Source organism: Canis lupus, chromosome 10 (assembly GCF_048164855.1).
Source record: "Canis lupus baileyi chromosome 10, mCanLup2.hap1, whole genome shotgun sequence".
Taxonomy (NCBI): Eukaryota; Metazoa; Chordata; class Mammalia; order Carnivora; family Canidae; genus Canis; species Canis lupus.
In genome coordinates, this window is record NC_132847.1 from 13,483,232 (window position 1) to 13,509,770 (window position 26,539).

General features: G+C 41.7%; 1 protein-coding gene across 17 annotated transcripts in view; it reads left to right on the forward strand.

Annotated features, from left to right (window-relative positions):
• The window catches only part of SNCAIP (synuclein alpha interacting protein), a 148,612-nt gene that overhangs the window by 85,703 nt on the left and 36,370 nt on the right, over positions 1-26,539 (forward strand). For 16 of the 17 annotated variants that reach the window (XM_072840757.1, XM_072840745.1, XM_072840747.1 and 13 more), the window contains 3 exons: positions 1,389-1,461; positions 23,237-24,105; positions 25,753-25,932. In XM_072840757.1, the coding sequence (XP_072696858.1) occupies positions 1,389-1,461; positions 23,237-24,105; positions 25,753-25,932 (1,122 nt within the window). Of the gene's footprint in view, positions 1-1,388; positions 1,462-23,236; positions 24,106-25,752; positions 25,933-26,539 lie in introns of those variants that run through there. The other variant, XM_072840760.1, reaches the window with a different exon arrangement.

A 26,539-nucleotide genomic window follows, 5' to 3' on the forward strand; every position in this document is an offset into this window, starting at 1 on the left:
AGGGGATTGACTAAAGCACCTGTGGCCTCTAAGGAATGGCCACCATAAACAGGATGTTATTGCATCAGACAGGTAAGAGTAATTTCTCTAATTAGTCATTTGAGATTTCATTTTTCACTTGGAAGAACTGGAAATTTAATTTGTTTGTGACATGCAATTGGCAAACTGACAGTAGCTACAATTGCCCCTCCCTCTGTCTTGCTGTCCTGACATCATGTGAAAAGCACTGGGGGGGGGGGTGGTCTCGATGTAGACACTTCACTTCATCTATCAACATCAAGCTAACTAAAGTACCTTCCTATTGACAAATGTTCGCCAATTACACATTCCTCACTTGTAATGCTAGAATAATCCTAATGAGTTTCCCATGATCATTTTTCTTTCAGATTAAAGGTTTCTTCTCAATCCTCCCAAATTTTGCAGCAGTGAGGTCATTCATAGTATATTTTCATTTCCATAAGAACCTTGTTCCTAATGGTACAGAGCAAAATAATTTTAGGGAGCTATATTTTATGAATTAATGTATGATCAAAGATGGTCTGTTTGATTAAAGAAATAGTTCATCCCATCTATTTTTGTTCTAAAACATCCTTTTCTAAAAGGAAGATTGAGTGGCATCAAACATAGTCCCCATACATCATACCTATTGATTTCACATTTGTTTTCACTCTTCTGGTTTTATGCCCCCCTCGTGTTGTAATTTGTTATCCTGGGAGCTGGCCCCTGAGTCGCTACTGGGTTGGTGCTGGGAGGTGATTTCAGTTCAGACTACTCTGTACATGAAACAGATGAGCTTTCAGACACAGAACCACGCTCCTCTTGCTTTTTATAACCTTCCCCCCTCCACCCCCGGTATTTCCCATGGAGCTCACAGATGCCACAGAGTAAAATCTCTGACAAGTGGCAACGTGAGAGATGTTGGTAAGGTCCAGCCAGCATGGCCACAGGTAAGGCTCCTGGCAGCCCTGGGTGCTGCAGGAAGCTAAGGCCTTTACCCTTGGCTCTTAACACCTGGACTCAAAATGCAAAGATTATAGACACCTTCTGGAAATCCCTGAGGCCACAAAATTCTTCCATCTTCTACAGACAAGTAGCAAAAGTAACAGGAGATAGAATGCCTGCTCGGCTCCCACCTTCCATGTGAAAAGCAGGACCATATAGCCCCTCTTAATGCATATCTGCTTAGATGCTTCTAGGCAGAGCTTGGGATGCCCCTGAGTCACCAAGCAGCCCATCTGGGATAAAATCAGACGGACTTTCTGGATACACGCATGTTGTACTCAAGTATCACTTCCCATGTTGTGCTTTTTCTGGCCAATTTGAATGAATGTCATACTCTTGTTTTAAACTCTTGCTTTCTTCCCTTTCTGCTCTGGCTGCCCATCCAGTACTCAGTCACATCACTGAAGACCATCCCTGAACTGTGCCGAAGATGTGATTCACAAAGTGAAGACAGATCAGGTGAGTCTCTCACCTCCTCCCTCTCCTGCTCCTGACTCTCAGAGCCTGGAGGGCTCCAGGAAGCTGTTTCCCCTCACCCTGCCTGTTCCTGCCTCCTGCCTTGTGAGGCTTCTCCCTTCATGCCCCTACACACACACACACACACACACACACACACACACATACCCTCTGCAAACAGATGTTAGGTCATCCTCCAAAGGCTAACGGGACAGGGAGGCTCTAGTAAGGACTCGGCTGTATACAAATAAATGTAGCCCGTCATTTCAACAGCTCCAAACCACAGTAGACGCAGCAATTTACTAAAAACCCGAGAAACCATTGGTGACAAAACATAATGATGCAGGCGCCAATGAAAAAATGTTGGATGCATTCACTACCCATATGGCAAGGACCAGCTTGGGATGGTGCTTCGCCAGAGTCTGAAACCCTATCAGGGATGCGACATGATAGGATCTGCAAGAAGGCATACTGTAACAGTTAAGATTAAAGCGAAGCTTTGGAGTTTAATAGTGTAAACTAAACAGAGAATTATGGCATATAGATGAAAACCAGCTGGTTGACCTTTCTCCTTGCACACGCCCCCACCCCTAGGAAAAAAAAAAGGACATTCAGGGTTGTTTTTCCCTCTGTAAATCAAATTAAGCCTCCCTCCTTTTCTCTCTGTGATGGGCGAAAATGAAAATTAAAAAGGATGTCGATGGGGACGATACCGTGGCATTGAACTATGAAAGGATGTTCATTGTTTTTCGAAGTAATTGCTGTAAGGCATCACCATTAATTGTGCCAAAGCTGGAGCTCCTCTGATAATAGCTTGAATCCTGAGAACCATAGGCTATGGAAGGCCCAAGATAATCCTGAGATTGTATGTATCATGTTTCAGAATAAATAGATGGCCCTTACCTGGACAGCTACTAGAGTATTCTAGTAGCTTTCTCACTGAAAGGACTTGCACAAAACTAATTTACTTGTCTCCTGGAAATCTCATTTACTTTGACATTTTGCTCAGATGAGATGGAGCAAACAGTCTTTCAAGGTTTATTTATCTCTGTTTTGTTGTTGTTGTTTTGAGTAAAAGTAATGTTTCAATGTTTGGGTCAGAAACACAGAGGATAGTTCTAAGTTCCCATAAAAGTTCTCACTTACCTTTAGTTTTGGGAGGTTTTTTTTTGTTTTTGTTTTTTTTTAATTTCAAACACAGTCAGGTTTCTGTCAGATTTAATAGAGGCTTTGGCCACAAGGCTTTAGGGATATGCCTCCTTACAAGGCATCCTCAGGTTCCAGGCTGGATTGCTGACTGGTGCACCAGGGCCATGACTTGGGTTCATGTTAGGGTTCAGTTATTTATCAGCTATAAGCCTAGAGCCTGAGACTGATCAGCTACAAAATAAAGAAGAAAAAAAATCTTTAAAAAAAGGTGGGGAAGGGGGGCACCTGGATGGCTGAGTGGTTGAGCATCTGTCTTGGCTCAGGTCATGATCCCAGGGTCCTGGGATGGAGTCCCGCATCCGGCTCCCTGAATGGAGCCTGCTTCTCCCTCTGCTTAGGTCTCTGCCTCTCCCTCTGTGTCTCTCATGAATAAATAAATAAATAATCTTTTAAAAAAGCAAGAAGTTTTTGCTTCTTGCCAACTGTTAGGATCAAAATTAGGTGACATGTCTGAAGTTACTTTGTAGATATACAGGATTTTCTTCTTTAATTAGAGCTGGGGAGTAAAGAGAAGAAATCCTAGCAATCACGTGTACAGTGCTCAGTGTGTGAGGTCCTATTATAATCCCTTTACTCACATTAACTTAATCTTAAAATCCCCATGAGCTGGGTACTTATGATGTTTATATTATAGGTAGGGAAACTGAGACAGCAGAGAAGTTAAATATCTTGACTAGAGTCACACAGCAATTAAGTTGCAGAGCTGGGATCCCCCCCACAGCAAGTCTGCCTCTGGAGTGGGTTCTCTTGTCCACTACATATACATATACTTCTCTTCAGACAGCTTGATTGAACAGCATTCATTTAATTTTAGGATATTATCCTTTTAAAACTTAAAAAAAATCAGCATTTTCCCTCATTGATGAAGTAGTTAATTTCTCTTCTCAGTTCAGTAGCAGTTCTTGCTAACCAAGGTAAGTGAATTAATGAAAGCTGTTAAAAATAATTTTTCCTGAGGCTGGTTCATCCCGTTTTCTCCAGGTCGTGACTCCTCACCACTTGCACAATAGGTGATGTTGGACATCTCTTCTCTGGTTGAGGAGGAGGCCAGTTTCAAGTTTAGAAGCCTTTAAACTTCACCCAGAGCTAAGACCCAGTGCTCAAGGTCATTGGCAATAATTAGACCTGACAGGAAATGGGTGCATGTGGGCAAGACTAGGGCCTCTTAATGGAATCACGTGTGTACCTCCAGTGGAATCACATGTACACCTTGTTTGAAGACTATCAAACTAATAGAGCAAGAGTAATCCTAAAAAAAAAAGAACACGTAGAAAAATCCATCTCTCCATAGCATCACTGGAGATGATCTGTGAGCTCCTTTGAAAGAAATCTCAACATAGTGAAGATTTTTCACAGCTAGTTTCTGAGAGAATTGAGCCATTACCAACTAATTCCAAGGGCACCCAGCTGTAGAAATACCCTTTGCCCCCTTTTCGTCTTCCTGTGTCAGCCACCTAGAAGGAGCTTGCACCAGGAGGGCTTGCAGATTTTCATTTTTATGGTAATCTTTTCAAACAGATGGCAGCAGAAAGCACACTGGCCTCTGAGAAGAGTCCACACCTTCTTTTGGATGGGGCACCCTCTGGAAAAACTTTCCGCTCAACCTCCTGTCAGTTAGAATATAATCTACCAGATAAAGGCTCTTTGTCTTTCTCAAGTTTATTAAGCAATTTCCATTTTGTGTAGGTTGTCACATGTAACCATCCATCCTTGAATTAACAAGCCCTTGATCAGATGTTCTCAGGCCCATTTGTTCTTTTATTTATTCCTCCAGCAGATAACTGAATATTCCCCATCATAGGCACTCAGGACGAGGTAACAAATAAGACGTAGATAAGGCACCCGTTCTCAAGATGTTTATGCTCTAGGCGGTGACCAAAAAAAGGCAAACAAACAAATAAATAAACCAGATCATTTCACACAGTGATAAGAAGTGACTCAAAGCAATATGATAGAGTAACTTCGAGGATTTGGAGGAGGGCACTTGTAGGTGTCTGGAAATGTTAGAAGGACCCAGCCAGTGACAACCAGTAAAGATCTTTGAAGGCAGAGAAAGTAGCAAGTACAAAGGCCCTGAGCCAGGAATGAGCTTAGCCTGCATGAGGAAGAAAAAGAACAACCAATCTGCAATCGGGTGATCAAAATGAACGTAATGTCTGGGAGAAGGTCAGGGTCAGAGTCTGTATGGCCCTGTCAGTCATGTATGCGGGCATGGGTTTTATGCTAAATGCTGTGAAAAGCACTGCCCGCAAGATTTCAATTTGTCTAAAATCTTACTACTTGGAGCCTCGGGGTGCAAAATCATTAACTCACAACAGAAGAGGGACCCAAAAATCATCTAGTCAGAGAGCGCGAGAGAGCATGTGGGAGTACAAATATTACAGCAAATGGGTAAAGTGTTGATGAATAAAGGATAAGATATATACAGGCGCTCTTTGTGCTGGTTTTATTTTTTAACACTTATAAGTTTACTTACAAATGGAAATAATTATTATAAATAAGTTTTTTAAAAGGAAAAAAAAAAACACTTACTTAAAGTCCATCAGATCTTCAGAGGGGATCCTTATTATCCTGCCTGCACTTCACAGCTCCAGTGACAGAGAGTTCGCAGTGTCAGGAGGCTACCCACCGTAATGACTCATTTTTTCATTCAGCTGAAATCAGTGTTCTTCAAATTATCATCCCTCATCCCTGGTTCTTCCTTTGGATCCATAGTGATGGGCAACCTGTCCTGGACAAGGTGCCACTAAGTATTTAAAGATGACCTTTGTCTCATCTTCTCCAGGTTGACATTTCCCTCCATGGTTTTAAGTCTATCCTGCTCATCCTTGCTCTCTCGTGGATGACTACAAATGACCAGCATCCTTCTTAACATGGAGCTCTCAGAACTGAACCCAAGGTGGCTCCCCGTGTGGTCTGAGGAGAGCCTGCCAGCCCCTCATGTCAGCATCCAGGACTCCCCACCTACCTGTCCTGCCTTCCCAAGGTTGCTCCAGAGACAACACTCATACTTGTCCTCTCTGCCTGTTTCTCAAGTGTTCTGAGAGGAGCAGGAATGTCAGAGGAGCCTGTTGGTGGCTTTGGAAGCCCCTCTGTGAGACTTATGGCTCGGAGTTCACCCCTCTTTCTCCCTAGACCCGGGGTCACCCCCATGGTAGGGTCTGAGAAAGGCAAATGGCAGTGTCCTCAGATTCCTGGGGCAGCCTCCCACTACCTTCCACTAGTTGTGCAATGCACACAAGCATGCCCTAGAGGTGCTTTCCTTTAGCTGAAGGCTTTGACTCCTATCGAAATCTGCACTTTCAGATTTCTGAAAGGAATAATATTTGACAGGAATAATATTTTCAACTATCCTCTGTGAATCACAGTGCACAATGACTGAGCTTCAAATTTCTGTAAAAAAAGTTTTGAAAAAAACATGTGAAAATATTACAGATACCACAAGAAGGTAAGAGGGAGGTGAAGAGCTAGAAATAGGACCTTTGAGAACAGACTTGGCCTCTCTTCGGAGCTGCTCTTGAGATTCCTAGGTGTTCAGTATTCCAAGTCCTCCATAAACAGCTTATTTGTCCTCAGAATAATTCTCTGAGGGAGGACCATTATTATACCCAATTTCTTGATGAGGAAACCAAGACTCCTAGAGGATAGTTTGCCCAAAGTTCTGGAGCTGGCAAGTCTAAAACCAGCTGTGCTGACTCCAGAGCCCTATGAAGTTGAGTCAACTGAGTAATTATCGTCTGAGGAGTCACATGTGGCTACTAGGGTGAAGCAAGGATTAGCAGCAAGGAAGTCATGTGTGAAAAACTTGCCCTTCTAAAAGGAAGTTATTTGCGAAACATTTGCACATTTTCTCTGCTTAATCCCCACTGTTCTCGAGTAGAAGGGGATGGCACAAGGCAGTGGGTGTTAACTCTGCCCTCCAGTTTTCTCCAGCAAGGACTAAAATATGTCGACATATGGTATTCAAATCAGACATACTCAGTTTCATTGACTTTGAGTTTTCTTTTATTAATTGAACATTCAAATACATGTTTGTTTCAATTCATGGTGCTTTAAGTGTCTTGTGATTCTCTCGAAACATGTATCTGCTAAGCTCATTGGATCATTTTCTCATGGAAGAAGGCAGATAAATATTAATGCAGTTCTGGGTCCAAGAGCAAGACACAATGAGGATTGAAAACTCAGTTATATGACAGTAATAAATGGCCCCGGGATGGGTTGAGAAGAGATTCTGAAAGAATTTTCATACTTACATAACCTGGACTATAATTTGCCTGATAGTGAGTAAAGGAGAGCCATTCTTTTTAAACTTCATATCTGATACCTATCTGGTAAAAAAAAAAAAAAAAAAAAGGCATTTTGGTTGTAGACTTAAAAGCCTTGCAGATTTGCTATATTCTGAGTGCAGATTTTGTGACAAACTCTGAACCTCTGAAAATATGTGGTTTTCTAAGATTTTTAAGGCATTCAGCCAACACCAAAAATAGTAAATAGACATGAAATTTATCCCCTTGACCCTTCTGTAACATAGCAGATGATGCTAAATATGTAAACCCCCTATTCTCCATTTTATTAAGGTTTAATGCTAAAAGCTTGCAAGCGAAGGTCGATGGGGTGGTTTAAATTGTAAAGCCTGCTGATGACTCCATCTCACATGACCAAAATGGACTCCAAAGAACAGGGCAACGCATTTCAAAGATCTCGCTTAAAAAACACAAACACTTCAACCCAGCACAGCAAAGAATCCAACACCTCTGACAAAACCCTCAGTTTATCTCACCACAGTGAAAATGTACATACAAGCAAAGCATCTAGATGAGAATGCTATCAAGTGAAACACTTATTTTTATTTCTCTTTAACAAAATTATGCTTCCCAAGGTGATAACCATCCATTATAAAAAATGAAAAGTAAAAACTACAGCTAATCCTGTTGTCAAAACAAAATGTGACTATATTTCTTTTTAGCATTTCTTTCCTCGAGGCCTAGTTTTTGTTAGAGTTATAATCATCATGCAGGGAAAGTTTGCTGCTCTTTTCTGCGGCTATAGCATGCGTGTAGCTATTGTGTCAAATAAAGCCCAGGACTTAACCTGTGAAGGTAGACCTGTCCCCTCTGTCCGGAGGGAGAGACCATCTCTGGCCTTTAATCCATTAACATGTAGCTTCTGTTTCTGAGAGACAGGGCATAAGTTAGTGTGAGGCAAGATAGGAGCAGAGGAGGTGATAGTATAGTTAAAAGGAATACTCTGGTCGTGTTGCGAGTAATAAAGGTGCTAGAAGGAGCAGAACTTAAATACATCACACCCTTGGCTCTTCATCTCTTCATTTGAACATGTCTTGGCTTAGCTGGATCTACAAGCACCACAGCTCCCTGGTTTTCTAAAACTTTATAAGTATTGTGGAAATAGGAAAGAAATGAGACAATATCAAAGGGAGAGGAACCTTAGGGGGAGGAGACCCAGTCTCCTCTCCCCTGATTTAGTTCATTTTTAATGGGCTCTGAGAAACATGTCTCGCACCCTCAAAATTGATACAGAGATCTTGGTAGAAGTAACTTCAGGAGTGTCTGCAGGAAGAAAGGATGAAACTTTGGAAGCAGGGATAAGCATCATTTGGGGGGGGGGGGGCGGAGGGAAAGACATGAAACCAAGGGATGAGGAAAAAAGTGATACAGAAGCCAAATGCCCTTGTACCTTGCGTGGCCTCCAAAGTTCATTCCTGTCATAAGAGAGAATGGTTTCCCTGTCCCGGCTACCTCCGTTGCCCTAATTCCTCCCTTAAACAAATAAAAGTCACAAAAGAAATTCAAGTCATAGAAACAACTCTAGAATCTCATTGTTGAAGGATCCTTGGAGAGAGTAAAGAGGCATCTACAAAAGTCCAGATCCTTCTAGGGTGCAATCACCATCCACATCAGCTGGGAACTTGTTGGAGAGGCAGGCTCTCAGACCCCCTGATCAGAATCTGCATTTTTTAACAAGCTTTCCAAGTGATGTGTGCATATTCAAGTTTGAGGAGCAATGAGTTAGGATGCCTTGGTAATGGATGCTAATCCAGGGTCCATGATGAGTGTCACTCCATGCTCAAAACTGAGCAGTAGATCCTTGAGGTGGTTTTCCAGACACAATGGGAAACTCCCTGCTGTGGCCTTCGGGTCCTGAGTCATCATATCCTGATCCAGCAAGCTTCCTCGCATGCCCTTCTCCCCCCACTCTGTCTGCACATCACAGAACCTTCTTCAGTTCTTCCAGCGTGTGTGTTTTTCATGTTACATTTCCTGCTTCCGCCTCCGGGGTCACCTCTCCAGGGCCCCGTTACCCGACTCCTAGACCACCATGTTCCAACAGAAATATAATGCAGGCCACTTACATAATTTAAATTTGTTCCAATAACCACATTTTAAAACTATAAACAGATGAGATTAATTTAATATCTTTAATTTAACCCAATAAATCAAAATGTTATTTCAGCATGGACCACTGGCCACATTTTAACTGCTTAGTAGCCACAGGTGTCTAGTGGCTCCCTTTTGGGACAATTTGAGCCTAGATTATATTAGCACTGCTCTCCCAACTTACTCTATGATTTCCTAGCTCCCTATAGTTTCCTCCTTTTTAAATATCTGTGTTTCAAAAAATTATTAACAATATGATGCTAGTTTAATGTCAGTTTTCTCTAGAAGACTAAATGCATTTTCTCTTGTTTATTAGGGAATCCCCAGTGCCTGGCACTGAAGCCATGTGTATATCTGAGATATGGGTGGGCAAGTGAATGCGTGAAGAGGCAAAAGAAACCCTCCCTTCTTTGGGTTCTGTACCATAACTGAGGTATGGGCCAGCTCATCATTTGCTTCTCTTCATTTGGTGTGACACCTTAATCCTTCAGCCTCCTCTTTTATCTGAACTATCAGTATCTTTCTCTCTATAGGGTCATTTCCCTCATCATACAAACACTTTTCTGATCACCTCCTGTCTTAAAAAGCAAACAAACAGGGGGTGCCTGGATGACTTAGTTAAGGATCAGACTCTTGATTTCAGCTCAGGTCATGATCTCAGGATTGTAAGATCGAACCCCACGTAGGGCTCCACACTGGGCAAGGATCTTGTTTATCGTTCTTTTTCTCCTACCCCTGCAGGCATCCTCTCTCTCTCTCTCTCTCTCTCAAAAAAAAAAAAAAAAAAAGGCAAATAAGCAGTACCCCCCTTTCGTGGCTCCCACTCTGGTTCTCTGTTCCTTTCTCTCCCCACTTTTTCTCACCCCCTTCCAAATACAACCAACTTGCTTTAAAGAGTTAAGGAAACCCCCATCTCCAGCCCTCTTTTGGTCCTTCACTTGAAGTATCTCCAATATGACCTCTACCTCCCTAGGGAAGGCCATGACTTCCACATTGTCACGTCTGTTTACATGGATACACGCCTCTTTGTTGGCCCCTACAAATTATTTGAGACTATTGGCTTCTCCTTTCTGGAAACATTCTCCTTTCTTGGCTTTGTGATACCACTTCTCTCCTTCTTTTTCTCCCAACACTCTGAAATCTCCTTATCTCTTTGCAAGTCCTCCTTCTCTACTTGAACTTTAAATATACAAGTGGGTTCTGTATTCAGTAGGACCCTCTGTCCTCTCAGTCTCCAAGTCTCTCTGGGTTGGGGGCTCATCCACTATAATGGCTTCAAAAGTCACTTAACATGCTTGCCTGGGCTTCTAGCCATGCCCTTACTTGCCAACGGTATGTCTTATGTTGGATGTCTCATGGAATCTAAAGAGGAACCTTCGAATGCCATTCCCCAACTTCCTCCTCAGATGCTCCCTCAGTACTGGGGATTCAGTTTACAGATACACCCGCTCAGTAACTGTGGCCAGAATCCTTCCTCTTCCTCACATTCCACACCAGCCTGTCACCAGATCCTGAGTCATCTGTGTTCAAAATATATGCCCATCTATCCCCTTCTTTCCATCTCCTCAGCCACTACCTAGGCCAAGCCACTTTTATGTGTCATTTAGGTTAACAGTATGAACTCGTCTCACCCATTTCTTCACCACCAACCCTTGCCCATCCTGTTTCCCACAGAGTGGACTGAACGTATATTTTAAAATGTGAAGTGGATCATTTCACTTCTCTGTGAAATCCCCCCAGGACACCCTATTTCTGTTAAAATTATTTGTTGTGACCAGGCAACCCCCAAATCAGTTTGGCCCCTGGCAGCCTTCCCCAATATCACCTTAGATAGCTTTCACCCTGGTTCACTCTCCTCTAGATGTAAGACCTATAGAACCTACCAGATTCTTCCTGCTTTAGGCATTTGAAAATATGCTTCCTTCTCCACAGATCTCCACAAAATTATCTCATCTCTTGTATTTTCCCTCAGATTTTCACATAGTTGGCAACTTCTCCTTCCCCTGGTTGTAGCCTAAATGTCACCTCCACCATGAGGCTTCTCAGCTGCTCTCTACTCTAATATGCTATGTGTTCCCTTCAAAGAACCTTTCATTTTGTAATTTCTTATTCATCTGTATACTTGCTTTACTGTCTGGTGCCCTCATTAGGACAGGGATTATGCCTATTTCATTCACCTCTGTACCCCTAGAACCACATACACAGAACCATGTGCAAATGTGTGTTTTGAATGAATGGACCCTATATGAGTATTTTAGCATTCTGTCAATTTGACATTTCTGAACAAGCTTTATTATATTCCTGTATCTCTTGCTTACATGCTGGACTGCTACATTCAACCAGTTGAAGGAATTGTCAGCTGAAAGAACAAGCACTTCTTGGAACAAGAGCTTCCAAGCACTTCTGATCAGCACTCTCTGCTGCTTAATCCAGGGCCACACCACCCTGAATGCACCTGACCTCATCTTGATCTCCAAAAGCTAAGCAGGGTCCGGCCTGCTTAGTACTTGGATAGGAGACCCTTATTGCTTAAAAATCTGTATGGTCCCCATTATTCAGAGAAAATCAAAATATCCTGGCACTCTAGGCATTTCTATTTCACATGATAACTGGTATTCAAAAATGATACTTAAATGCCAACCTTCGTGCTCAGGCCTTGATATGCATTATCTTAAATGTGTGGTCTGTGCTATATCTGCATTTGACAGGGTCGGAGAGGCCTGAAATCTCCCAGCAAGCCATGCTAGAACCCCTATTTTAACAACACTACACAACCCCTACCCCATACCTGACCCCTCCTACCAGCACCCCTTCCCCCCAGGCCCAGTGAACAGGGTCAAGCGGCCTTCCCCCATCCATTTCACTTGGATATGCCCCCTCCAGCTGATAGGCCACTGTGGCCTCTTCTAAGACTTTTGACCCCCCTTCCCACCCCGGAATCTCAAGAGGTCACCTGTTCCTTTCCTCTGGCACTGTGCCCTTACACCCTGTACCGACAACTCCTCGTTTCTCCCTCTAACCAACTTCATGGAAAGAGGTAAAAAAAAAAAAAATCTTATCAGTGATAAGATGACTCCAAATTTAGGCTAATGCCACTAATGATAAACAAAGTAAGGAAATTCTTCCACTCAACTGTTTCTAAGAAAAGTTGTTAAGAAAAACTATTTTCTTAACTTTGCTCCCACCCAGAAGCTTCTTAGTAAGTGGTTACCAAAACCTAGGCAGGGAGCAGAGATTGGGATTTAGATCCACATGAATCTGAAATAAGTACAACCAGATTTTGCCACTGGTTGCTGGAATTCCACTTACCTATATGTGACCCAAATAGAAAATATGGGGGCACCTGGGTGGCTCAGTCAGTTAAGCCTTTGGCACAGGTCATGATCCAAGGATCTTGGGATTGATCCCCACCTCAGGCTCCCTGCTCCTGCTTCTCCCTCTCCCCCTCCCCCCCTTCATGCTTGGGTGCACACATGCACATATGCACTCTCTCGTGCTCTCTGAAATAAATAAAATCTTTAGAAGAAAATATGAGCTGCATGTTTAAGGAATAATTGTAGTTTTAATAAGGCAGTTATGCCCTTCATGAAAGGAAAGCTGGAGTTAGGAAACCTAAGTTTTGGTGGAAGAGTCAGCACGCTATGTGATTTGCAACATAACTCTTAAAACTTACAGAGTTCTCATTTATTTCAAGTGAGAATATGTGAGAACTGCTCATCCATCCTGTAAGAGTCGTTGCATAAACCTCTAATGAAATCACATACAGAAACGATTTGTTGTACTCAATCATAGAAAGCTTTATGCAAATATATGGTATTAGCAATTTTAAAATGTTAAACAGAGTATATTTCAGGAACATTCCAATTAAAAAACATCATTTTGAGAAATTCTTAAAATACGCAGAAGGTTTTTCCCCCATTGTTTATAGCAGTGCTTGTAAAGTGCATACAGAGCTGTACCAGAAGACAGAACAAAGTAGCTCTGCCATTCATTCATCCTGGGGAAAGCTTCTGTCTGCACTCGGCTTTTGTTCCACTGTACCTGCTCTTTCTCTCCGAGGCCTTGTAACTAATAACTGGGGTCCAGGTGGGAGCTCTTGTGAACAGACCCCAGGAGGGCTGTCAAGAGGAAGAGGGGGCCTCAGGCCAACTCTAGGCCTTGCTCCCATTTCTCCTCCCCTCCAGACTTTAAACTCTGTTCCTCTCAAAATGAGACCGTGTTACACTGACTTAACCACTTGGCTTCTCATGGAAAATAGAATCAATTTAACTTTTCACCAGGGAACAGTAGGGAATACTCTTTCTTACACTCTGAAGACACACCCCCTTCTTTTTCCTTCCTTGGGCCTGAAGCTCTATTTTTAATGTAAATACCTCGTTCCATCTTTAGAAATAAAAGAATCAGGCATTGGGGGAGTCACCAGTTGGAGATGGAGAATAGTGAGACAGGGAGTAGAGGGTAAAGAGTAAGGACTTTCCAATCCTCGCCCACCTCCATCTGCCTCCTCTTCTCTCTCACAGAAGAGCAGTAACTTGGTGTTTTGTCCTGGACAGTAGATCAATCCAGTAAAACATCGCCACCTTCAGTTAAAACTGGTGTGTGTCTGCACTTTGCAGCAAGCACGCTGAGCTTCCAGATGCCACAGAGAGCAAGCTCTCCCCCGTTTCAGTGCTGCTCTGCTTGCTGAGTGTGGACATGGTCCCTGGACCTGTGTCTCTCCCTACAGTTCAGCGCAACAAGGGAGAGAAGGAAAGAAAGGAGCCTGGAACGTGGGCCTGGAGTGAATACAAGACTTAATGCACTCGAAGGGTTTTGCTCATAGCAGAATGAAGGTCAGCATACTTTCTAGATGACAGAATGACTCTGAAACCATGCACTTTCTTCAGACCCACCAATTGCTATTCTACATAAACTGTGCTTTTGAAGCTCAAAGGTTTAGGGTTGTCAAAATTTTGAGCCTGATTTCATGATGGAATGTGCCTCTTTTTGAAGTATATTTTCTCTCTAGTGTAGTAAGGGCCTGAATATTTCTTTGAGTTTTCACAGAAAAAACAAACAAATAAAAAATGGGTACAGATAGGGCACAAAATTATATGAGCAAGTCTGGACAATTCTGGGCAGAGCTGGAAATAATGAAACACAGATCTGACACTTTCAACAGCTGCTTGACACCAACAGCCACTTAAAGTCAGAACTTTAGAACCAAAGCTGTGAATCTTTTCCAGTAGTATTTAATGTCTTAATGTGAATAAATCAGGTGATATTTTTATAATGAGAAAGTGCTCTGTTTTCCCCCTTCTTATTCATAAAACCCACAGTAAAGGGTTTCTGGCATCAATGAAAGAGATGAACAAGCAATTCCATGGAACATTCCAGAAACGTGCATTCCTCACACATGTTCTTCCCAATATAATGGCCTTGAACAATTCTCCAAATCCAGAGTTAACCAGCTCTTGTTTTGGATCAAGTTACAGTGTAGTCTCCAAGGATGGTGTAGAAGAGCACCCAGTAGGTCATCTACCCTCAGACTCCAGACCCTTCTTCCAACTGTCATGAGATGGTATAAGTTACCTGTCACCATTCTTTATAGACCTGAGATGTTTGCAGTAAGTGGGCCCACTATTTATTGCAAAGTGTAAGTTTATGGTGGGTTAAGGAAACTCATGAGTAGTGCTGACACTCCCGATCTTTCCTAATGTCCCTCCCTTAAATGCAAAAAATAGAAGGAAATGGAATGTTGGAGAACTTAACAGGTATGTCCTTGAAGGTGGCTAGACTCCTGGTAGCTGTAGACATGGAGCATATTGTTATGTACATTTTAAGGCAATTAAAAGTAAAACTGACCATTTTATTTCTCATGAAAAATATAATTCATTTACCTTTTACAGTAAATAGTAGCGAAACACTATTTTATCCTAAAGACATACCCCTTTTCTTTCTCTTTTTGATGTCTACAGCTGATTTTCTAATACAGACACATAACTCCATATATAGAAGTAAAATAAATAGGCATCTGGGGAGCCAGAATTGATATTCAGTCTTAAAAATTGGATCCACCATTGCAACAGCAAACTGTACATTATCTTCCTAAGAAAATACTAATTTATCAGTCCCAAGAGCCAACGAGTTGTTCTGTGTCAGCAATCAGCTTAGCCTCATAATTATAAATTTGTAAGATCTGTTGAAAGACATGGATCCAGAAGAATTATAGTGTTTCATAGTGAGTCACTTAGAATAGAGAGCCCTGTTATTTGTAGACATTCCATATAGTCATAGAAATTTAGAGATGGACCAGGTCTTAGCAATCATATAGCCTAACCCTTTTATTTTACACATGAAGAAATCAAGGCTTGGAACTTATTGTAGGAAATATATGAAAATATTTCGATATGCAGCACATCTAAATGTCTGACTATCTTCAATACGTTACTAACCTGCCTTTGAAATATTCAACGCAATGTGCCCAAAATGGAACGAGTGACTCATTGTTACAAGACTCATATTTATGTATTGTACTTTGCAAATTGAGTCTAACATATTCCTTTCTTCCTTTCCTCCCACCCTCCCCCCTTCATTCATTCGTTAATTAAAAGATAAGCCACTGGGCCCCAATATCTGTGAGATGCTATCCTAGACAGATGGCTGGTTATAAACACAAGGAGTTTCATGAGCAATCTTTGCCTTAGAGGAACTTTCAAGACAGACAATGAGACAGATGCATGTGTGAAGAGTTGCAAAAGAGCTTCACAAATATACAACTCTAGGGATGGGCAAGGATATCTCAATTGTTTGCCGGGAGAGTTGGAGGAAGTGCACCATGGAGGCAACCCCCAAGAGGATGCTCATCAGATGAGTCTTGTCTCAGGCAGAGAAGGCAGTAAGGGCATTGCCAGAGAGGGGAATCTTGCCTAATGGCAAGATGTGGCAATGATGAGTGCTTAAAATGAGAAGATCAATTTGAAAATAAATACAGGCATAGCTCCTTTTATTGTGTTTCATTTTTCTCGTGCTTTTTAAATATTGTATTTTTTTCTTACAAATTGAAGGTTTGTGGTCATGCCGTGTCAAGCACATCTGTCTGCGCCATTTTTCCAACAGCATTTGCTCACTTCGTGTCTGTGTCACGTTTTAGTCATTCTCACAGTTTTTCAACTTCTTTCATTCTTACTGCATTTGTTAGGTTGATCTATAATCAGTGGTCTTTGCTGTCACTCTGACGATTGTTTCTTGAAGCCCTAGGAGCCACACCCTAGCAGATGGCAAACTTCATTAACAAAGGTTGTGTGTGTTCTGACTGCCCCACCAAGCGGCCATTTCCCATCTCTCTCCTTGGGCCTCTCTGTTCCGTGAGACATACCAACGTTGAAATTAGGCCAGTTAAGGAGGCTAATTGATTGGGTGGCTCAGTAATTGAGCGTCTGTCTTTGGCTCAGGGTGTGATCCCAGGGTCCTGGGATGGAGTCCCACATTGGGTTCCCCACAGGGGGCCTGCCTCTCCCTCTGCCTCTGTCTCTGCCTCGGTGTGTCTCTCATGAATAAATAAAATCTTTAAAAATATTTAAAAAGAAAAAAGAAATTAGGCCAGTTAATAATCCTCCAAGGGCCTCTAAGGTTCCAATGAAGGGAAGAGTTGCATGCCTCTACTTCAAACCAAAAGCTACAAGTGATTAAGCTTAGTGAGAAAGGCATGATCAAGAGCCAGGACAGGCTGAAAGCTAAGCCTCTTGCACCAGTCCGGTTGTGAAGGCAAAGAAAAAATTCTTTAAGGAAATGAAAAGTGCTGCTCCAGTGAGCACACGAATGATCAGAGCACAAAACAGCCTTATTGCTGATACAGAGAGAGTTTTAGTAGTCCCATTAAACCAGCCACAAAATTTCCTTAAGCCAAAATTTCCAAAATTTCATCTAGAGCAAGCTCTAACTCTCTTCAATTGAATGAAGGCCAAGAGGTGAGGATGTTGCAGAAGAAAAGTTTGAAACTAGCAGAGGTTGGTTCATGAAGTTTAGGAAAAGAAGGTGTTTCTGTAACAGCAAAGTGCAAGGGGAAGCAGCTCATGCTGCTGTAGAAGCTGTGGCAAGTTATCTAGAAGATCCAGCTAAGATCATTCATGAAGATGGCTACGCTGAACAGCATATTTTCAATGTCAATGGAACAGCCCTCTTGTTGGAAGAAGATGCCATCTAGGACTTTTATAGCAAGAGAGGAGAAGGCAGGTCCTGGCTTCAAGGGACACATGACTCTCTCGTTAGGGGCACTGTAGCTGGAAACATGAAGTTGAAGCCAGTGCTTATTTGCCAGTCTGAAGATCCTGGGTCCTTAAGAATTATGCTAGATTTACTCTGCCCATGCTCTGCAAATGGAACAACAAAACCTGGATGATGGCACATCTGTTTACAACATGGTTTGCTGAATATTTTAAGCCCACTGTTGAGACCTATCACTCAGAAAAAAAAAAAAAAAAGATTCCGTTCAAAATGTGACTGCTCGTTGATAATGCACTTGGTCACTCAAGAGCTCTGATGGAGATGTGCAATGAAATGAATGTTGTTTTTGTGCTGGCTAATAGAACATTCATTCTGCAGTGCATGAATCAGGGAGTCATTTTGACTCTCAAGTCTTGTCGTTGGAGAAATATATTTTTGTAAGGCTAAAGCTGCCATAAATTTTGATTGCTCTGATGGCTCTGGGCAAAGTAAATTGAAAACCTTCTGGAAAGGATTCACCATTCTAGATAACCTGAAGCACACCTGTGATCCATGAAAAAAGGTCATAATACTGTCATTCACAGGAATTTGAAAGAAGTTTATCCTGCCTCTCATGACTTTGAGGGGTTCAAGATTTCAGCAGAGGAAGTCACTGCAGATGTGGAAACAGCAAGAGAACTAGAATTGGAAGTAGAACCTGAAGATGTGATTTAATTGCTGCCATCTCATGATAAAACTTGAGTGAATGATAAGTTGCTTGTTACGGATGAGCAAAGAAATCAGTTTCTTGAGGTGGAATCTACTCTTGGGGAAGATGCCATGAAGAATGTTGAAATGACAACAAAGGATTTAGAATACGACATTCACTTAATCAAGCAGTGGCAAGGTTTGGGAGGATTGTGTGCAATTTTGAAAGAAATCCGACTGTTGGGTAAATGCTATCAAACAGCATCATATGCTACAGAGAAATCATTAGTGAGTCTATCAATGTGATAAACATCATTGTTGTTTTACTTTAAGAAATCGCCACAGCCAACCCAGCACCCATTACCATGATGGGTCAGCAGCCATCTACATAAAGGCAAGACCCTCCATCAGCAAAAAGATGACTTGCTGATGGTTAGATGGTTAGCATTTTTCAGCAATAAAGTATTTTTAGTTAAGGTATGTACATTGTTTTTTGGACCTAATGCAGTTACACACCTAGCACCTAGCATGGCTATAACTTTTATACACACTGAGGAGCCAGAAGATGCATTTGACTTGCTTTATTGCAATATTCCCTTTATCATAGAGGTCTGGAATTGAACCCACAATATCTCTGAGGTACACCAATAAAAACAAAACAAAACAAAACAACAAAAATACCCTGCTACATCCTATGCTAAGGAATTTAGTTACTATTCTGAAAGCCAGTTTCCCAAAATTTAGTAATTCAAGTACTGTTTCCACAATATGTGTTATGTCCAAAGCCGCCTTATGTTATTTTTGCTCTTCCTGTAAACTACTTGTACTATTATTTGTTTAACATTTTCCTCAAATGTTTTATTTAAATCATACCTGTTTTCAAAAGAAATTGCACATCAGTATTGTAAGTAGAAAACCAGTGTCACTTGCAGTTAATTCAAGGTCATTATTAAAATGAATGTGATGAAAATAAAACATTCCTGTTAACTCTTTTTTTCTGAAGGTCTCCTAGCCTGGGGTCTGCAGTCTCATTATCTTAAAGGGAGATGGTAAGTTTTGGAAAGGAGTTAAATTCACTGTAGCACTAACTTGAGACTCCTTGAATTAGTTAGTGGAAGAAAGAAAGTAGAATGGCATATAGCTTCCTTACTCTGTAAGTCAGAAGTATTCAGCATGGCCATTTTAGATACTGCAGAGATATGCATGCTATGTAGACATACAGGGCCACCTGAGGATTTTGAGCTAAGTGACAAAATCCAACCTATATAAAGAGGGATAACTTGACTATAAAAGGAGACCAGAGAAGTAGCTAGAACTTTGTAAAGGACATGCAAAGTTTCCAAAGTGGTCCAGTCAGTATAACAGGATGGAAAAGAGGAACCAGATTTGAGAAAAATCTGTGATTCTCTGATCAGGCCACAGCAGGAGTTGGTGCCTGGAGGGATGAGAGATGCAAGTAAAGGAAAGAGAAGAGCCAGCGATGCTCCACAGAGGGATTGCTTGGCAGACTGTGTGAGTGGTCATGTGACCCAGGCCAAGTTCACAAAGAAGACATAGTAGAGTGTGTGTGCTGGATGAGTAGGAGAAAGGGAGGGAGCAATAAGGAAGGAGGTATGCCTCCATTACATGCTCTAAAGACCTCTGCTTTGGAACATGCTGCCTGTGACAAATAGAGCACACCCATCCTAGGCTCACATTAAATGCTTGTTGAAGATACAGGGGAAATGTGGATGGTCAGCAGGCAATTGGAAACCAGCTTGTTGGAGCTCAGAGACATTCCCAATGCCAGTTAGATTGGAAGAGATCCCCATGGCCTATAAATCAGCCTGAGAAACATTTGCATTTACCAACCGACCATTTCAGAAAATTTGTGACATAATCAGGTAGACAGGTTTAAGGTATACTAGACGTGTTTACTTGCGTAAGATGTTAAAATGAATCCATTCAACCAAAAAGTCATTAAAGAACTTTGAAAAGACCCTGTTTATGTAAAGTAATCTGAGTGTTTTGAGTGATAGATAAATTGGACACAGACCCTGTTCTCATAGAGCTTGTATAGATCTAATAAGATAATAGATAAAATTTTCAGGGATTTAAAACTTAAGCTATGAGGCCTTTGTTCGTGACTTCCAGAAAAGAAGTTTAGCCCCAAAATCTCTCTAGTAACTATAGCATAGTATGAACTTTGTTTCCATGTGTTAAAAGAAATTGATGACAGTGTTGGGGTGGAACAACAGTATAAATGAAATTTGGGTAGACTTACAGATTTGAAAGTTATAATCTTGTCAATCACTAGTAGCCCCTTTTCTAACGTTCTGCTTAAAATGCTCATTTTTCCAACTTAGAAATAATCTAAAGTTTTGTCATATGTCTTATAAAAATTGCCCTTCCTTCTCAGATGAGTACTATGTAGTAATAAATTGGAGCATTCTCATGAGACTCTCTAGAACAATCAATTTCACAAAACTGGTACTTTTTTTTCCGGTCAAGAAGACACAGACTAGAAAGCATAGACTTCATTTGGAGCCTAAAAAAAGTGCCCGAGGTTTGAAGAAGAGGAAGGACAACAAGCCTAATGTTGATGCCCCTTCCTCAGTTTCTAGGCCCTTCTGTGGAAAGAAGTGTTTTCACAAGACTCAGACAGAATTCATTTCCATAGAGCGTTCTTAATGGCTCCTGTCAGTACGAAACAGCTGGGAAACATATGGTATCCATTTCCCTGTATCACTTGGAAAAAATTTCACATGTAAATAAAGCCAACATAAAAGAGAAGCCCTTTGAACTCACGACCTTATCCAATACATAAATATATTGGTACAATGCACTCGTTGTACTGGTCTACTAAGTTATGTGACTTTAAATTTTTTTTTACAACCTGAGATACACATTTTCAAGAAGTTCCAAAGGAATCAAGGTAATTGGCAAAATATTAGCAAACACGATACTTAATAATGAGTATCTCTGAAATGCCAAGGAATACACACACACACACACACACACACACGCACGCACATGTTGGCCACTGTATTTTAAGCTTTTCAGAAAAGTTGATGGATAAAATTAAAGGCATATTTACACATTATAAACTTTATGTCTGCTATCTCTCTGCTGTTTTAAATAAGTAACCATGTGTTCTTGCAAGGAAGAGAGAAAAGCTTGGCAGAAATTTCTGGCAGACAATTTTTCATAGCTTCACATTTTTAGGGGAAAATGGACCTATAAAGGATAAGAAACCTTTTAAATTTATAATGGACCAACTGGAATTAGTCTTTGCCTTTGCATATTTACGTTTCATAAATAACTTTAGAAAATCCAGCTCTTATTGGTGATTATCACTCCTCTGAGTTTATTAACAGGACTTTTGTCCCCTGTGATATGAAGCCGTAAATCCCTGAGAAGGATGCGCTTTGGGCATTTACAAGGAGATTTAATGCGTTGTGCAAAGTGAGATTCAAATTCAAATACTAGCATTTGTTAATTGTCTGCTCTGTGCCAAGTACTGTGTACAACTTAGAGCCAGAGCCAGTGAAAGGGAAGAGAAGCAGCAGCTTAACAGTATCTAGGTACCTTCCTTCCCTTCTGGAACATTCCTTCTGAATACCTGTTCCCTACTGGACAGAATCCAGGTTTCCCTCCACAGCTCATAGTATTTTCTTTGTAGATTTTAAAAGTCTCGGAACTAGACCAATTAGTGCAGATTCTCTGAAACCCTGTGCCAAATTGGGGTCTGTTTGGGGGGAAAGACCCCACCCATCAACAGTTACAGAGCATTCAGGCTCAGAACAGTTACTCTCACCTCCTTAGCTTGCTTCCTTTTAGAACACATTGCACTAGGAACAATAATGACCAGTGATCTAAATTTGAGGAATCTTTAATAACTTGTACACTCTTTTCACCCCCAGAAGTAGTGGTAGGGACTGTCCTAGAAGTTACAGACCTGAATACACCCCATCTCTTGTATCTTTTGCTTGTGTCTCAGTAGCCAAGTATGCACACAAACATATGCTTTTGGATTAAATACTTCCTACCTAATGTTGTTCCGGAAGAGGAGAGAGAGATGGGAGGCCCCTAGTTGGAGGGCATATCCTGAAACCTCTTCGTTTTGAAGGGGGATGGTGTGAATGTAAGTGAAAGGGGGAGGAGTCTATAAATCAGTGCCTACAAGTTTCCAAGGGTGCTGGGTCATCTGTCTAGTCAGGAGAGTATCCCAGAGAGGAAGCATGATCATCATGATGGAGGAGAAGACCCATGTTCTATCATCCTGCTCCAGGAGAAGGCACATGGTAGCCTTCCATGAGGCTAATCAGGAGAGATGGTGGTCTTATCTGTAGCCTCCAGACGCATTGCTGTTTCACAGTATCATCCTCCATCTCTACCAGACAGTTACTCAAATGCAAACCAATATTAAAGCTTTGCAGAAAAATGAGAAGAAAGAGAAAGAAAGAAGAAAGAAAGAAAGAAAGAAAGAAAGAAAGAAAGAAAGAAAGAAGAAAAGAAAAAAAAGAAAAAAGAAAAGAAAAGAAAAAGAAAAAGAAAAAAAAGAAAAGAAAAGAAAAGAAAAAAGAAAGAAAAGAAGCAAGCCTAACCTACGCATCTCACTCTCCTTTTGCAACCTTCCCCTCCTGGTGGTTCCCAGCATTGCCAACACTGGAAGGGCAGCCTGGAATCTTACAGCAGGGTCCCTTTGTGAAGTGTTAATACATTGTGTTGCTCTGTCACATGCCAGAGAGCACTGGGAAATGCCCCTGAGCAATGGTTCAGTGGGAGACACATCTGTGGTAGACAATCACTCAATGGGTCACAATTTCAGTTTGCCTAGTATGAAATAATTTACCCCATCTTTATGTGGGACTTCTTAATCTTTAGTACACAGATACATATGTATGCATGTGCTCGTGTGTGCGTACATCCCTCCCCTCCCCAAACTAGTTTGGAAGTTCATTTAACACAGAGGATCCAACCTCCCATTTCTGTTTTCCAGGGTGGTGACAAGTATCATAATCCTTCCAAAGAAGAATAGTTATCCAGAGAATGAACCTAAAAATCTGTTTTTTGCTTTTTTCCATGATTACTCCTTTAATAAATTTTCAGCAATTAGGCCATAATTTTTATCACTCACTATTTTCCAGTGGTAAGGATAAACTGGTTTATGTGTGCGTTTCCTCTTAAGTCGTACCCTTAGGGGCTTTCTATGAACATAATGTGAGTGGATTACACCTGCCTGCGTGACCAAGATATCTTCAGTGTTTCCATTTAATATTCTCTTATTTATTTCTAAACAGTTTCTAGCTCGAGCTGGAATTGCAACGTGTCAGCACTGATTACAAACACGCAAAAGCCCACAGGAATCGCGGATGTGTACAGTAAGTTCCGTCCTGTGAAGCGAGTTTCCCCACTGAAACATCAACCAGAGACTCTGGAGAACAATGAAAGTGATGACCAGAAGAACCAGAAGGTGGAGTACCAGAAAGGGGGTGATCCTGACCCAGGCCCCCAACCTGAGGAGCTCAGCCCTGGAGATGGAGAAAATGGTCCCCAGAATAAGAGCAGCGAGCCCAGCACCTTGCTGGGGGAACTGGAGCATTATGACCTTGACATGGATGAGATTCTGGATGTGCCTTACATTAAATCCAGTCAACAGCTTGCCTCTTTCACCAAGGTGACTTCAGATAAGAGAATTTTGGGTTTGTGCACAACCATCAATGGCCTTTCTGGCAAAGCCTGCTCTCCTGGAAGTGCTGAGAGCTCACCATCCAACATGACACCATTCTGTGTTCTTTCTCCTGTGAAAAGCCCTCACTTGAGAAAAGCATCCTCTGTCATCAGAGACCAGCCAAAGCTCTCCACAGAGGAGTCTGAGAGCTCGCCACCTCTGGTAAAGTGTGGCTCTGCATATGAGCCTGAAAACCAGAGTAAGGACTTCCTAAACAAGACCTTTAGTGATCCTCATGGTCGAAAACGCGAGAAGGCAACGCCAGACTGCCAGCTCAGGGCCTTCCATTTGCAGTCCTCAGCCACAGAACCCAAACTAGAAGAGCAGATTGGGGGTGGGAACTGGACCAGCTCCCAAGGCCCGGAAGAAAGGAGTGAATATCTGAAAAAAGTGAAAAGCATCTTGAACATTGTTAAGGAAGGACAGATATCTCTCCTGGTAAGTACGATCTAATTCAGATCTAGAGACTCCAGTTTTACCGGCTCCATTCATGAGTAACAGAATGATGATGTTTTGTTCCCATTCTTGCTTCATCTTTACTCACAGCTTCAGCTAAATGATGTGTCTTTTGGATTCTAAAAATGCAAAGTTAGGAGATTAACACAGGGGGAAACAAATGGCTATAGAGGGAGTGTTACTCTGCTTTAACTATGCACGAATTTGACTGGAATAGGACTCATAATCTAAAACAAAAACAAAACTGAGCCCAGCCCTTGCTTTAACGTGAATCGTCATGTCTTTCTGTTCCCTATTCTAATGGTTCCCAGTGCGCTCACTCAGGTACCTGTGGGTATGTCAGTTCCTTGTTGATGGTGGACCTGCCAGATACATGAACAGAGGGTCTTCTGTTCTATCCCGATCATTATTCAGAAGAGTTGGACCAGGAAGTTGAAAGCATTTGCAGATAGAAGCTTACCCTAGAGCTTGGCTGCCCTCTGACCTACATTGAGTTTTTACTAGATTCCAGCTCTGTGTGTCTAGGGAGCATGAAGAAGCTTTTCCAAAGGCTCTGGTCACAAAGTTAACGTGATGTAAGAAAAGTCTGTTCTGCTTAGGCTCAGAGAGAGCTCAACTGAAATCACACTCCATCTGCCTGCATTGTTCTTTTCTGGCTTCCAGACTTGGATCAAACAGTAGCAAGCCTGGGCTGATACTATGATGTTAATTAAGGTCTCACTCAAGAAAATCATTACATCTTGGCAGTGCGATTCCACTTAGGGTAAAGCCATGCAGAGATAAGTACAATGTGCCTGGTCTATTATCACAAATCTTAACTATTGTCGTAGGATGAGAAGATTAAACAATTTTACTTTTAAAAAGTAATAAAGCATTTTTTTTTCTCCTGAAAATAGCTTTTCCATTTCTCTTAGTTCTTCTTCTCTTTTCTCTCTCTGGTTCATTCTTTTCTTCTGTCCATCCCATGTTTTCACGTTTCCCAAATGGTAACACCTCACAACTCGCCCAGCAGTCTCTATCCACCGTGTCATATGCAGGGAACTAAGCTTCACTAGAGGTGAGAACTCTAATGGTTGGGTTTGGCCTCAGGGTACCCCAGGGTCTGTTTGGGGTGAAAGTATTCTGGAAATACCCCATGGTAGCTCTGATTGTGGCAACCGTCAGATAGCTTGCAATCAAAGCCAATTCTCAGTTGTTCAAGGCAAACCAGATGGTTGAGAGAAGTAGTTCCTTCATTCAACAAACCTACAACAGAGGATAAAACACAGTCTGGCTGTCAGCACTTAGCAGTCGAGTGGAGTAGACAGAGAGGGAACTTGCCAATTACCATAAATGTCATTGTAGTTGTTTAGAAAGCCAGCTTGGAGCCTCTGCAAGCTTACTGACCTAGCCCTTACCAGGTCTCCCAGGAAGATAAGCCCCTTGAGAATTCATGTTCTAAAGGACAATATAGCAAAAACTGTAATGGAGAGTCATTAAAATTAACAGTAGGGAATTCTGACTTATTAAACACTCAGGATTGCCACCAGAACTTCTGGAAGCTCATCTCTTCCTCCCAGTGCCCACAGCAAAACCCCCACAGCATATTCTGATTATTGACTTAAGTGTTCTAACCTTACTGTTGTACAGCCACACCTTGCTGCCGACAACCTAGACAAAATTCACGACGAAAGTGGCAACAATCTCCTACATGTGGCCGCATCACAGGGACATGCAGAATGTCTCCAGCACCTCACGTCTTTGATGGGAGAAGATTGCCTCAGTGAGCGAAATGCAGAGAAGCTGACTCCAGCGGGCCTGGCCATCAAGGTGATTGGTTGGGGGCTGGGACCAGCCACAGCTAAAAGTTGGATTTCTGTTTTTGAAGATTCTTAGTGAGCTAAGTTGCAGAAATGCGTATAGGGAGAGAGTAGCATGATATACCAAGCAAATGGCAAATGAGCATACTACATTTAAAGAGAGTAATCATTTCGGTTACAACTGCTTTGAGCTTTGGAGACTACATTCCAATTTATCGTGCAATGAGGGTAAGCTTCAAATCAGCTAATAAAGGGAAAGGAAAATGATCTATTGTGGTTCTCAGAACTTTTGTTATTCATAGTGACTGCAATTTAGATTTTTAACCACACCTGGATTTATCTGAGGCTGTTTCATTTTTTCCTAATGTGAGTATAATGAGAGAGACAAATGAGGAAAAGGTGTATTTTAAGGAATGATAGCTCTCAGGAGTATTTCAGATCCTAAAGCAGGCTTCTAATGGATCACATCTGAAGTTTAAATGTCTTCAGTACCAAGAGTTGTTCAGAATGTCAGAGCTGAGTTTTGAGCTTAATGTCGACTGGGATAGAGTTAAAACTTAGAAACTGTGAGTCAGGGAAACATGGACTTTTATAGCACTGCAGTGAGGGCCTCTGTA